Source organism: Trematomus bernacchii, unplaced genomic scaffold (genome assembly GCF_902827165.1).
Source record: "Trematomus bernacchii unplaced genomic scaffold, fTreBer1.1, whole genome shotgun sequence".
NCBI classification, from domain to species: Eukaryota; Metazoa; Chordata; class Actinopteri; order Perciformes; family Nototheniidae; genus Trematomus; species Trematomus bernacchii.
In genome coordinates, this window is record NW_022987733.1 from 2153723 (window position 1) to 2169355 (window position 15633).

At 40.0% G+C, this 15633-nt stretch overlaps 1 protein-coding gene across 4 annotated transcripts in view; it reads right to left on the reverse strand.

The window, feature by feature from the left end:
* The window catches only part of mef2d (myocyte enhancer factor 2d), a 143139-nt gene that overhangs the window by 40727 nt on the left and 86779 nt on the right, over positions 1-15633 (reverse strand). For all 4 annotated transcript variants that reach the window (XM_034145862.1, XM_034145863.1, XM_034145860.1 and 1 more), the window contains exon 4: positions 8132-8266. In XM_034145862.1, the coding sequence (XP_034001753.1) occupies positions 8132-8266 (135 nt within the window). The remainder of the gene's footprint in view (positions 1-8131; positions 8267-15633) is intronic.

The following is a 15633-nucleotide window of genomic DNA, read 5'->3' on the forward strand; positions in this document are numbered from 1 at the left end:
CTTAGAGATGTACAATGTGTACAATAGGAGCGTGAGTGTTACATAGTGGTGTCACTATGTTTGGAAAGTAAACAAAGGAGTCCAATGGAAGCGTTTTAGGCAGGTGTGTGCGAGAGTATAAATGAATGAAGTTGCAATGAACTCATGGATTTTGTGAGGTTTACTTTATAATTTAATTTAATTTAATTTAATATAATTTACATTTAACAATTACCCACATGTTACACATGTTGGATTTTCTTGGGACCAATTCCAACATTTTTGGAAAACAAATGCCTGTTTATAGAAAAAAGGGTAATTATTAATATAAAAGTAATTATTCAAATGTGACAACTTTATAATTAAGGGCAAAAATAATTAACAATAATTGCCATATCTGTCAAACGTTAAAAAAAAGAAAAATACAAAAAAAGAATTACCTTAAAAATCGTAGAGCGTTTGGAGGAATTTTTATTTTTATTTATTTTATAAATATGTTGAGTTTGCATCATCAGTCTCTCCTCAACCAACTTATTTTTGTGATTTTTAAAATATATATTACATATTATTTTAACCTTGGATGGTTTCATGGAAATTAGTGATTTATAAAGAACTTTTTGAAGGCTCCTGAGGATTTATAATGAAGCTTGTTTTGGAGAAGACACTTAGTATTGTGCTAACCTTCTGTTATCTCCTTCAGACACCTCACTTTCTCTCATACATTCAGTGGTAAGTGCCATCATTTGTTCCTCGGCCTCTTCTCCACAGGACCTCCACAGCCTCTAGTTGCTAGGCGATTGATGACATAACCACCAAAAAAAAACCTCTCCACTTCTTCTTCTTCTTCTTCTTCTCCTAATATGAATTTTAAATGTGTCCTCACCGTCACCCCGCTCTGCTCTCTGCTCCGCTGAGCATTAATCCGTGTTCCCGACAAATTACTAGAGAATTTGCATCTACCCACTCCAGCTTAATTTAACGGTGACGCTCCTAATGACAGAGCGGAGGGTTAATTGGGCACAGAGGCTGAGAGCCTAACGAAATAAATAATAAATACATAAAAAAACAGGTATACTGTCTACTACAACTACGAGAGCCTCTCCAAAACTGACCGCATTTAGACAATCATAAACGGCTTATAAGTAGTCAGATTGAAGTATTTTAAGGCTTTTTAATTTGATCTTTTCCATTATGCAAGAGGCATTTAGTACTTATTTATTAGATTAAGGCAGTTTGGTGCAATTAAAATAAGGGAATTATACTCTGATTAAATGAAATACTTGAAACAATTTGATTTAATTTGTTAGTAAGTTTAAATAGAGCATAATTTGCTAATTTTCAGGTTCATATCAGTATGTAGTGTCTCTACTTTAAAGAGTCCTCTCCTGCTGATGTTCAGGTGTATATCAGTATGTAGTGTCTCTACTTTAAAGAGTCCTCTCCTGCTGATGTTCAGGTGTATATCAGTATGTAGTGTCTCTTCTCTACTTTAAAGAGTCCTCTCCTGCTGATGTTCAGGTGTATATCAGTATGTAGTGTCTCTACTTTAAAGAGTCCTCTCTGCTGATGTTCAGGTTTATATCAGTATGTAGTGTCTCTACTTTAAAGAGTCCTCTCCTGCTGATGTTCAGGTGTATATCAGTATGTAGTGTCTCTACTTTAAAGAGTCCTCTCCTGCTGATGTTCAGGTTTATATCAGTATGTAGTGTCTCTACTTTAAAGAGTCCTCTCCTGTTGATGTTCAGGTGTATATCAGTATGTAGTGTCTCTACTTTAAAGAGTCCTCTCCTGCTGATGTTCAGGTTTATATCAGTATGTAGTGTCTCTACTTTAAAGAGTCCTCTCCTGCTGATGTTCAGGTGTATATCAGTATGTAGTGTCTCTACTTTAAAGAGTCCTCTCCTGCTGATGTTCAGGTGTATATCAGTATGTAGTGTCTCTACTTTAAAGAGTCCTCTCCTGCTGACGTTCAGGTGTATATCAGTATGTAGAGTCTCTACTTTAAAGAGTCCTCTCCTGCTGATGTTCAGGTGTATATCAGTATGTAGTGTCTCTACTTTAAAGAGTCCTCTCCTGCTGATGTTCAGGTGTATATCAGTATGTAGTGTCTCTACTTTAAAGAGTCCTCTCCTGCTGATGTTCAGGTGTATATCAGTATGTAGAGTCTCTACTTTAAAGAGTCCTCTCCTGCTGATGTTCAGGTGTATATCAGTATGTAGAGTCTCTACTTTAAAGAGTCCTCTCCTGCTGATGTTCAGGTGTATATCAGTATGTAGTGACTCTACTTTTAAAGAGTCCTCTCCTGCTGATGTTCAGGTGTATATCAGTATGTAGTGACTCTACTTTAAAGAGTCCTCTCCTGCTGATGTTCAGGTGTATATCAGTATGTAGTGTCTCTACTTTAAAGAGTCCTCTCCTGCTGATGTTCAGGTGTATATCAGTATGTAGTGTCTCTACTTTAAAGAGTCCTCTCCTGCTGATGTTCAGGTGTATATCAGTATGTAGTGTCTCTACTTTAAAGAGTCCTCTCCTGCTGATGTTCAGGTGTATATCAGTATGTAGTGTCTCTACTTTAAAGAGTTCTCTCCTGCTGATGTTCAGGTGTATATCAGTATGTAGTGTCTCTACTTTAAAGAGTCCTCTCCTGCTGATGTTCAGGTGTATATCAGTATGTAGTGTCTCTACTTTAAAGAGTCCTCTCCTGCTGATGTTCAGGTGTATATCAGTATGTAGTGTCTCTACTTTAAAGAGTCCTCTCCTGCTGATGTTCAGGTGTATATCAGTATGTAGTGTCTCTACATGTCTCCATGCTTTAATGTTCAAAAACCTCTTTATTTTTCTCATACTGCCTGTGCTGCAGCACCTCTTTTCACCCTCTGTCTGAAACCAGAGCCCAGTCTGCTCTGATTGGTTAGCTGCCCGGCTCTGTTGTGATTGGTCAACCGCTTAGAGATGTCCCGCCCCTTAGCCCATCACGTACAATGTGTTGGAGTGCTAGCCAATAGGAGCCGTGCTACATAGTGATTTCATTATGTGTTTCACCAAAACCTATATATCACACGACAGGGAAGGTAAAACCGCAAAAAGCCTAATAGGTAACCGATCATAAGCTAAAAGATATGTCTAAAAGTGATATGGAAATGTGAAATGTTGTCCTGTTTGCTCTAGTTACATTATGAAATTGAGAGCTCTGCAAAAGTATCAAGCTTCTCAAGTCATTTCTGTTAGAATTTGAGATCTTAAAACCTATTTCGAGGAATGTTATTTAACACCGACGCTCCGAACTACAGACATGAAGCACAGTTGTCATCCTGAGGATTTAACCCAGAGGCTGAGGAAAATAAAACAAGAAGCTTTTAGGTAAATAATTCACTACGGGAAGCTTCACCGGATGTTTATCAGAAGAACGATAACCTATTTCCCCTCAGAGGAATACATCTGGTGATTTCTGGACGCGAGGGTACATCTGAGTTTACCTCGTCATGACCTACTTTCCCTTTCTCGTCCTGGACGCCTTTTTTTTTTAGCAAGTTATGATTGTCCCATCTTATTTGTTTAGCAGCTGTGGATCTAAACACAGTGTTTCAAAGTGTTTTATCGACCTTTAGACGGCACAGAAGTTGGCCAGAAAATTATTTTGTCTTCTAACTTTTTAGTAAGAAAAGTTCAATTTCAAATTCTAAAATTAAAAAGGGTTAAATATGCAGCATGTGTGTGTATGGTGCCTTCAAGAGCCTTAGTGTGACTCAGCACATAGATGCAATCCCTGAATAATCACTTGGACAAACATTAATATGATACTAAAGGTCACGAACATTTACTGTTGAATATTTATTAAAAAATGTGATTTCTTCTCACAGGAAGAGTAATAAAGTAAATGTCACTGAGTCTGATCTACCCAGGACTCTTTATTTATCCAGATATATGTAATGTTGGCAGTGTATACCAGGACATTAATGGCAGACATAATGATTATAAATTACATAATGGTGAGTTTTACCTTGCATAAGTCTGCATTGTAAAATTTTAAAATTTTAAATAAATGCTAGTTATTACCTTCAAATCATCAGAATTATACGAGTGACAGACAGCACCATTCATTTCAATGGGAACGTTAAACATGACATTTTCTCCCTCACAATTCAACCTGCTATAAAGATTTTTAACAACTAAGATATACCGTCATAAAAATAAGGTTTAAAGGACATTAAAATACTGATATTTGTCGTTACTTTAAAGCGTTATTACTGGTGACAAAAGTCGAACCGTATTGGATATCCGTTGTGAAAGCCAACAATGTGAAACTGAATGAGATGTGATTAAGTGTGCCTCTCGTGTTTCACATCGCTCCGAGCCTCAGCTCTTTTGCTAAAGGGCAGCGCGGCACTCGGTGTTAGAGGAAGATATTTCTTATTCAATTTCCCACACAGAGTCTCCGAGCCAGAACAGGATCAAAACACGGACCCTCGGGTACAAAAGAAAAGCTCAATTTCTCCCCACTTTCACAGCGCCAGTTTACATTTGCTCGGGGGATGTTTGGGGGGGGGGGGTTTCGTCTCGCCAAGTGTCCTCTCCCCACCTCGGGAGGTATTTTCGTACAAGCAGGATTAACTTGTATATCCCGGCCTCTCGCTGTCATGCTGTGGATTATAGAGCCGCGGGGAGGAGGGGCGGGGGGTGGAAAGTGTGTTTCCGTTTGTTGGTGCCATGTGTAAAGGTGTGCTGGACGAACCTGGCAGGATGCTAACTGCTAGCGGCGTTAGGCTAGCATCCAAGAGCTTTAAAGGTCACCTATTATGCAATACATACATCAACATGTGTCCCCTCTTCTTCATGTCTCTTCTACATCAACATGTGTCCCCTCTTCTTCATGTCTCTTCTACATCAACATGTGTCCCCTCTTCTTCATGTCTCTTCTTCATCAACATGTGTCCCCTCTTCTTCATGTCTCTTCTACATCAACATGTGTCCCCTCTGTGGAAAGAGACTCTGAAAGTTTCAGGAACAACGATTCTCTCTCTTTTTGTCCTGATCCATTTCTATAAAAACCTGTCTGAAAATGAGCTGATCAGATTTTGGCCACTTTATGATGTCATAACGATGTGTTGTCTTGTGTAACCATTAGCCAATCACCAACCAAGGTATGATTAAAACTATGAAAGTAAAAGATTACAATTTTCCACAATTTTTGGACTTCTCTCTGTCCCGTCCCAAGTGACCAATCAGAGCAGCCGGCAGACAGGAAGAGGGGGCTGTAAATTGAGTGCTACTCATTAAAGTGACATTAATGGTATTATTGAGCACGGAGGAAAGGATGAATCAGGGGGAAATTGGCACAGGAGTGCAGCAGTAAAAAGGGCTTGGCCGAGCGCCAGACCTGCATAATGTCAGGACTAAAGTCTCCTCGCTGTAAATGCAGCTTGTGTTACCTGTATATTTCATTTGTATTTACTTGCACTATTTTAACTATTGTATCTGTTGTATTGTGTTGCACTGTTGGAGGAGCCTGTGACCTAAGATTTTCATTGACATAACTATACTGTAGCTATGAACAAATGACGATAAAAGCCTTGACACTTGAAACTAATGTCAGGACTAAAGTCCCCTCTCTGTAAACTAAGCTCGTGTTATCTGCAGAATGTCAGGACTAAACTCTGCTGGACTGCAACTGCACGCTTGTTACTTTAGTGTTGCTTTATATTACGCAATTAGCACCGTCAGCTGTAAGGCAGGCTCCAAACGTGTTGATTATTACCATAAGACGTGATATTCCCCCTGGTGATATCAGTTGCTATGCCAACTTTTTCTGAAACTAGGGACCTACTGTAGTTATAGCGCTGTTTCTCTACTGAAGTTGCAGAGGCATCAGAAAGAGTTTATTAAACTTCACTGTGATGACTTCAGGTGGATTATCACAGAGAGGAAGGCACTATATGGAGATTAACCATTTTTTTTACCTGCAAAAAGTTAAATATGTTCCACGTTTTTAAATTAAAACAAGATCTGAAGGGCTGCTGTATGGTTAGTAGAGCTGGCGGCTCATATTTGCAAACATTCACGTGTCAACTCCCCCTTTTAACTCTCTAATAAAGGCATTGAAGGCCTAAAAGATTATGTACAATATATATGAAATATGTCAGGACTTCGTCACAAGGTTTGCAGTGCATATTATAACAAATACAATTACAATTATTTTTGAAAAATTGAGAAAATTGACACTAAATTGTCTAAAATGATGGAAGAAAGTTGATTGGACCATATTTTGAGTTATAGTCTAAAATAGTGTTTCTGGAACATAGTGACGTAACACTCGCGCTCCTATTGGCTAGCGCTCCAACACATTGTACGTGATAGGCTAAGGGGCGGGACGTCTCTAAGCGGTTGACCAATCACAACAGAGCCATTAAACATTAAAGCATGGAGACATGTCACATTAGAGACACTACATACTGATATGAACCTGAACATGAGAAGAATATGTCCCCATTTAAAAGCCGAAGATTATTAATTGATCGAACGAGAGAAGAATAAGATGCAGAATAATTGATAATGAAAATAATCGTTAACCGCAGCCCTCATTTTTTTTTTTTTTCCCTCAGCTCCGCCTCTCTGCACTACATGTCTTGTTCAGTCACACACCGTCAGAGGAGGGTTGTGGGTAGTGACTTGGTGGGTGGTGGCAGTGAGTGATTGTGTTTCTGGGGATGCAGGGATGGGAGTGACTTAGTTACCCAAATAAAACTGAAATGTTACTCCACAACACTGTGTATGTATTACAGGTCACCTATTGTGCAAAATCCACTTCTTCATGTCTCTTCTTCATCAACATGTGTCCCCTCTTCTTCATGTCTCTTCTACATCAACATGTGTCCCCTCTTCTTCATGTCTCTTCTACATCAACATGTGTCCCCTCTTCTTCATGTCTCTTCTTCATCAACATGTGTCCCCTCTTCTTCATGTCTCTTCTACATCAACATGTGTCCCCTCTTCTTCATGTCTCTTCTACATCAACATGTGTCCCCTCTTCTTCATGTCTCTTCTTCATCAACATGTGTCCCCTCTTCTTCATGTCTCTTCTACATCAACATGTGTCCCCTCTTCTTCATGTCTCTTCTTCATCAACATGTGTCCCCTCTTCTTCATGTCTCTTCTACATCAACATGTGTCCCCTCTTCTTCATGTCTCTTCTACATCAACATGTGTATATAAAAACCTGTCTGAAAATGAGCTGATCAGATTTTGGACACTTTATGATGTCATAACGATGTTTTGTCTTGTGTAACCATTAGCCAATCACCAACCAAGGTAACCCCCCCCACCTTATCACCTGAATCTCCTCCTAGAGCACCATTGAGTTCTTTGTAACCAAATCTCTCTCAGAGGGGCGTGGGGAGGGGCTCCTTATTTTCATCTGAAGTAACAGAGAGAGAATCAGCACTTTGGAAACAGGGCTGAAACAGAGGGGATTATGGGTAATGCTGCAATGATCTGTTTGGTGTTTCAGCCAATCAGAGACAGGCTCTGTATATATCTGAGACCTGTGATATATTGATGAAAACAGTAAATAGGGGACCTTTAATATGTCAATTACATTTGATAGGCAGCTGTATCCGCCACAGACGCATGGCAACTACTACTAAAGGATTTGCCCCCAAGTGTTTTAATTATGTTCTAACTACAATCCTTTTTAGTCGTTACAGAACTGCACGTTATGGTTTTGAATGTGGGAAATACAGTAGGTGGGTGAGGTAAAGTGGGGAGGGGGTGGTGGAGGTGAAGCGAGTGCTCTGTGAGTATATAATGCCGCCGAAAACAGCTGAAAAACTGGAGCGCCAGCAGCAAAATGAGGAGGGGGGGCAGGGTTACACAGAGGAAATGGGGCAGGGGGCGGTACTCACTGACAGCCTATAGTTCTGCATCATTTTATCAAACTCCTCGTCAATTTTTTTGTATTTCTCCTCAGTGCGGGGGGTGAGCGAGAAGGGCTCCTCGGGGTCTGGGCTCTCAGAGTCCCGGTGCTCTTTCTTGTTCAGAGCCTTCGTTCCCCAAACAAAAGAAGAAGAAGAGGAAGAGGAAGAAGAAGAAGAAGAAGAGGTAGATAGAGAAAGAGAAGATAGGTTAGATAAAGTGATAAAAGTGTGACGGTACTCACGCCGTAGCGCTTGAAGAGGCTGTCCAGGTCCTCCGTCTTGCGGTACTTTTCTTCGTTTAGCGGGCTTTGGTCGATGGAGTCGTCTCCGTCGGGTTCGGGGCTGTTGCAGCCGTTAAAGCCTTTCTTTCGCAACGTCTGAGGCGGGTAAAGGAGGAGAAGGAGGCACATTTACATTTCATTTTTCATGCACATACAGTATGGGGTGAACTCCTGGAGACATTGATATACATTAGCATTAGCATACTCCTTGGTTTCATTGGTATAACCTCAGGGGAAAATCTGTCTGACAACCAGCTCGTAGCTAACTTTACCAACAGCTATGTGTGTGTCGCTGGACAGGAAGTGGACGACGTGGTTTGACAGCTGCCTTCAGCACACAGTAGATTCCCATAAAACCAACGAGCTCAAATGTGTTCGTGTCTATTATTGGTGTAGCTTAAATTGTGATGTGATTATTATATCTTGCACATTTGTCACAACTGTCACAAAAGCCATTGTCCTCCTCGGATAAATAACGTATCTTAGGCTTTCACAAAAACACAAATGACCATCTTGATTGCACCACACAGTATCTGCTGACTCCCACTCTGTTCTTTGTATAAAAAAAGCAACTAGTAAAAGTCCGAAGGAGCAGTTTGACCCGAGCGAACACAAACAAGGAGCGTTTTAAAGAAATAGAAAAGGAACCTTGCAGAGAGCACAACCTCTGATCATATCCAATCCATTTTCTGAGGTCAACGTTCGTGACATCTGCCGCCCACGTGGAAGCAAGTTATTAAAACTGAATCTGAACTTGCTCGTCCAGCAGGTGCTTTCAGGAAGAATAGATTTCAAATGGAAAAAAAATGGATGTCTATAGAAAACAAGCACCCCCAATCTTTACCAAGTGCTGCTGTTGTGGCGAGAATGTAAGCATGTCATCGAGGCCTCACACCTCTGAACACACAGGCCAATCAACAGGGTGAGTAATTGGTGTGAAGCCTCGCTCCGAGGAAAAGTGGTTGAACAAAGGGTAATGGGTGAGATGGGAAGCACGCTGTGGTGTTAGCGCCGAGGCTAATGGCAGTCAGGCTGCTTCAGTGTTAGCACACTTTGGAAAAGGCGAGAAGGGAGACAGGCGAGAAGGGAGAGAAGAGAGGGAGGGAGATAGAGGCTCTTATTTGGAGAGGATTCTGCTTAACGAGATTTGCCATTAAGTAGCTTTGCCGGGTGGGCCCTTGACCACACAGCCAAGCAGAAAGATCCGCACAGCAAAATGGATCTTAGAGCGGAGCCCGAGAGCCTTCTGCGGTCCAACTACTAGCTTTAGACCTGATTGGAGTAAGAGGAAGAGAAAATCCCTACCCTTGAAATCTATCAGCAAAAGGGAAAAAGAGTGTGGAGGCGAGCAAAATGAAATCCATCTTATCAAGTCCTTTAAATCTGTAAGTGAGTCGTGAAAGACTTCAAAACAAATGAATAAATCTGCCGTTGCAAATGAGAATATTACATCCTGTCTCCAATATAAATTAGCATCAAGAAACAAGCAAGGGTCACGGGGCTTCACTTCAATCTAAAATAATCCAACTTTATAGAATGTAATGAGGAAATAAGACTTTACCAGTTTGGGAAGCTTGTTGTTGCATTTAGGAATTTTAAATGCATTTATTCTACTGTTCTGAGCCACCATTGACTTCCATTCATTTATATACTTCAGTTATTCTGGTTTCTCTTTGAGGTAGAGCATAACAAGCTGTACACAAACTGTTGAAATACTACGACCTCATGACGGGTTAGCAGTCAGTAAACTATGTGCACTTCCTACAGATATTGAGCTATATTAGCATTGATTTGGAGATGATGGATGCAATATATGATGGATGCAGTGGGTTCAGAGAAGCTTTTATGTAGAAAACAGTATATTCACATACAACCAAAACATTGAGCTAAAAGATGCTAAACACTCCAGAGAAAGAAATCTAGCTCATCTGTTGCCTTCATTTTCTTTTGTTCACCATCTGCTTGATCACTTAATCAGCATCTAAATCTGTTGTTCAATTAATATAGGATTTAGTTTGCTTGTTTGTTGAGAACGGCAGCTTTCTGCAGATAAAACCAAAACAATGCTGAAAGACGCTAAAACCCTCCATCAATATCGATACGTGTGGCTTTAACTTGATATATGGAGGCGTGTGGCGCAGTGGGTTAATGCGCTGATCTTCGAATCAGAGGATAGCAAGTTCGAGTCCCTCTGCAGTCAGCATGTCGTTGTGTCCCTGAGACACTTCACCCCAAATTGCTCCTGTGGGGATTGTCCACAGTATTGAGTATGTAAGTCGCTTTGGGTAAAAGCGTCTAACAAGTGACATGTAATGTAATGTAATATACTGTAATTGTTACTGTAGTATACCTTTCAGGCGGCTGCTAATTGTTTTTTGTATACAGTTTGGAAATGAATGGAAATCAATGGGTGTTTAGAATGGTAGGAAAACATACAATAAATAGTGTTAAATATGACAGTGTGCAAAAAGTGTATGATTTGTTTTGGCCATTCCTTTTTATACTTTGCATTTGTAGATAAATGGACATTAATGGTTGTTGAAAATTGTACCTTAACCTAGGGCTGTGGCAAAAATCATAATCACGATTATTTGGGTCAATAATTGATATCACGATTATTAAATACGATTATTCATTGACTTTGAAAACATCCATTTATTGAACTTTAAAACAAATACAAATAATAATTTGAACAGTATCTTTTTAACTGTTGATTACCCTGAACGTATAATTCAACTGAAAAACCAATACAAAAATAAATAAAATAGATACATTTATATTTACATTTAAATAAATAATATCAAAATAATAAATACCAATAAACAAGATCAACAAATATTTTGGAGCGCACTTCAACAAGCTACTAAACATATGTAAATATGATAAATACGAATAAATGAGACCAAATTAATTAGATCAAATATGTTCTAGTGCACTGTCATAACCTAGCAAAGCAAAATAATTGTTTTTTTTCGATTATGTTGTTTTCGTAATTGTGGCAGGCCAAAATCGTAATTGCGATTAAAATACGATTAATTGCACAGCCCTACCTTAACCATAACCATAACCCAACTGAAACTGCATACATTCATCATGGGGTGGTAAAAAGCTGGTTTGGTTGTTTTAAGCCTCAATGTCAGATGTGTTTTACAGCGCATCACTTCAAAGACGATCCATAAGAAACAACAGTACTCATGTTCAATACTTCACTCACCCTTTATTTTTCTTTAATTAATTATGCTGTGTCAAGTGAGTGTGATTAAAACATGAGCACATGTTCAACGACTCCCACTGCGAACAATCTCTGCTAAGTGAGGATGACTCAACTCCATGCAACCCTGCAGCTTTTGGAAAAGTGCAACCGGCGGGAACTCGTACCTGCGGGAGCTTCAACAAAACCCCGAGGAGGAAGACACAGACGCTTTTCATTTGGGAGGAATTAGCGTTATAAAGTAACAGGTGAGAGGGTAATGATGCCACTTTGGATGTCCTTAACATCTGTAACTGAGTCCTGGGAATCTTTAAAACAAATGAATACATCTGATATCCTGTTTCCAAAATGAATAGGCGTCAAGAAACAAGGACTCATCGTGCTTCACTTAAAGGGGACCTATCATGCAAAATGCACTTTTGTACGTCTTGTATACATGAATATGTGTCCCCGGTGTTCCAGGGAACTCACCAAGTGTCAGAAAACACAACCCTCTCTATTTTCCTCCATACCCAAATCTCTAAAAAAGGGGCTGCAACGGATCTGATAAAAACTGATCCAGATTTGAACACTGTCCTGACGTCAGGACGGTGGCGCTACGGCTATTGGGCCAACTCTCCACCAATCAGGAGGAGACAGCCACGGCCATTGCCGTTCGAAAGCGCTGGAGACGCTGTAGTACATATGCCAGGCCTCTAGATGGTGCTGTTCTCACTGAATCTGCCCTTGCTAAAACAGAGCTAAAAAAGTGCAAATTGAGCAAAATGAGGCATGGCTAAAATGCATGATCTGTTTGGTATTTTGAAAAAAAATATGCCTTATATAGGTATGGTCCTACACTATATTATTCAAATATAGCATGATAGGTCCACTTTAAGTTTTAAAGAATGTTATAAGAAGATAAGATATATTAGTCCTCATGTATGTAGGGAAGATGTGGCTCAGTGGATAGTATGATAGACTTCGAATCAGGGGGTGGCAAGTTCGAGTCCCACTGCAGTCAGCATGTCGTTGTGTCCCTGAGACACTTCACCCCAAATTGCTCCTGTGGGGATTGTCCACAGTATTGAGTATGTAAGTCGCTTTGGATAAAAGCGTCTAACAAGTAACATGTAATGTAATGTAATATATATTTAACATCACGGCCAACCATTTTGGAAACCTTGTTGTCGCATTAAGGAATGTTCAATGTATTTTTTCTGCTGTTCTGAGCCACCATTGACGTCCATTCATTAGTATATTTATGTCAATCTATGTAGCAGACTCTCAAAACAGGTGAGAGGGTAATGATGCCACTTGGATGTCCTTAAAATCTGTAACTGAGTCCTGGGAATCTTTAAAACAAATGAAGAAATCTGCCACTGCAAATGAGAAAGACATCCAATTGTAATGAATGTTATAAGACGATAAGACTTTAAATGACCAAACAAGTAATATATTAGTCCTCATGTATCTTTAACATCACGGCCAACCATTTTGGAAACCTTGTTGTCGCATTAAGGAATGTTTCTCCTGTTCTGAGCCACCATTGACTTCCATTCATTAATATATTTATGTCAATCTATGTAGCAGACTCTCAAAACAGATGAGAGGGTAATGATGCCACTTGGATGTCCTTAACATCTGTAACTGAGTCCTGGGAATCTTTAAAACAAATCAATACATCTGACATCCTGTCCCTAATAGAAATGAGCTTCACTAAAATCAAGAAATGTTTTAACTTGAATTTGAAAGATTGTTATAAGAAGATAAGACTTTAAGTGACCATACAAGTGATATGTTAGTCCTCATGTATCTTTAACATCACGGCCAACCATTTTTGAAACCTCGACGTTGCATTAAGGAATGTTCAATGCATTCTTTCTGTTGTTCTGAGCCACCATTGACTTCCATTCATTAGTATATTTATGTTAATGTGTGTAGCAGACTCTTTGAGGGTATAGCGTATATCCTCCAAACAGGTGAGAGGGTAATGATGCCACTTGGATTTCACGGTAAAGAGACTTGAAAACAATAGTGCTCCTTTGATAATAATCTCATTAAAAGTGGAAGCCATTATAATTATTATCACGGCGGTGTCAAAGCGGCGTTTTTTTTATCTACTCACACAAACGGGTTATTAGACAGATTTGTTCCAACACACAGACAGTCAGTCGCCTGATGCAGCGCTCTGATCTGCAGCGCTCTGATCTGCAGCGCTCTGATCTGCAGCTTAATGCACATTTTAACACAGGAGCCGCCACCATGCGCTTTGTTGTGCACACTTCATGGAAAAAGCACACTCTGCGCAGGCTGCTACTGTATGTGTGTGTTCTGACCTAAAAAAAATGGAGAGAACAAAGGGAACCATGGGAACAAATAAAATAAGTAAAAATGAAACAGCATGACGACAATGGCATGTGACAAAAGGCTATGTTGGATCACATGTAGCCAACACACACATATATAACACATATTTGTACTTATGAGGACCATCAGTAGGGTATTCGGCCTGGCAGTCAAAAAAAGCCACAAGGTACTTTATTATAATATGAACAGGATCATCCTTTAAAGGAGAGGTGTCATGGCCATTTCCACTGATCATAATTCCATTGTTGAGGTATACTAGAATAGATTTATATTGTGCATCTCTCCAAACTCACATTGGTTTCTCAAACAGCATCTCTGTAAACTACGTGTATTCACTGAATTTCACTCTCTGCCTTTAACGGCTCGTTGAAGCTCCAATAGCTCCAGCCCCCACCCTCCCTGTGAGCACAGTGTGCTCTGATTGGTCAGGACGTTGTGAATCGCGCTGAGCTCCGTGGAGGTGTTGTTTCCTTGTTTAGGATACATAGCGAAACACAGCCAAACTCATCCTGAGCACACAAACTCACAGCCGAAGTAAAAACAATAAGTGTGGCTTGATATTGAGTAAGAAAAAGGTTGATAAACGCTGTGAGAATGGGTCTGCAGAGAGAATGGGTCTGCAGAGAGAATTTCGCCGCGATCCCAACTATCTGTTATCAGCCTGCAGCCAGGGAGGAGAAATCAGCTGAGCTGCTCCCTGCACACAGATGTGTGTGTGAGGAAGTCCGTGGATTGGTCAATTTGGACCAATCAGCGGGGGCTTAACGTAACGGCTCCGCGGACGTAACGTAACGGCTCCACGGATTGGTCCCTTTCGTTCCGGGTACGGGTTGACATCATGCCGTACCCGGAAGAATCAAATGGACAATGACGTATCTCCAACGAGGCGTTTTGGGGAGGTATTTTCTGTGTTAGAGTTTTACTCGCTACAGGGTGTACTTTGAGGGTTTTGACACCGTTTACATGCAGAAAAACCTTCATAACACACAAGGGGACGGGTAATAACCGGAAAAGCATGACACCTCTCCTTTAATCTTAAAACTAAATATGTAACATACTGTAAGTCCTATCGCCATACAAGAATATCAATATTGGATGTTTTAGTTTTTTTACAATGCCAATCTTTTTTAAATCTCACTTTGTAGAAAATCTGTGCATGACAACAAGAGTATGGTTTAAGCTAAGAAAAGATGATGGCAAATAAACGTAGGTAAGGGTTACTTGGCACTAAAACACTTCAGCGTAGGGAACGATAGTCTGTATGGTTGATAAAAAGGCAAACAGTCATGCAGGTCTGTGAAAGGACACCAACTCTGCATGATAATCAGACTCACCATCTGCCACCCTGAACCCCCTCACTCTCACTCTCACACTCATGCATCCACACCTATCGTTTGCTTTGTATGCAAACTACGAAGTACAAAATAACCCAAAATGGACTAAACTCCAGGGAATAAAAATGGGGACGTTGTCAAGTTTCTACACTGTCCTTACTTTACAAAAATGTCCTCTCTCTCAAGGTCTAAAACTGATATTATGCACACAGCACACTTCTTTCTTACCGTCTATGTTCCTATATGCACACACACTCACTTGATTTAGTTTTTTATCTCCTGTAAACACAACTGATATTTCGGGAACAAAAATATATGAGAAAAATAAAGAGCTTTTTGAACATTAAAGCACGGAGACATGTCACAGTAGAGACACTACTGATATGAACCTGACAATTAGCAACATAGGGCCCCTTTAAAGTGCAACATCTTTGCCTTTTCCCTCTCAAATGCTAATGAAAAGAAGCTTTTCAATGTTATGTAATTAAAGGAAAGAAGCTGAATATGTCTGATAGATACAAATAACATCAATTTAATACACATAACAGTGAGTTGGTGTGTCTCTGTCT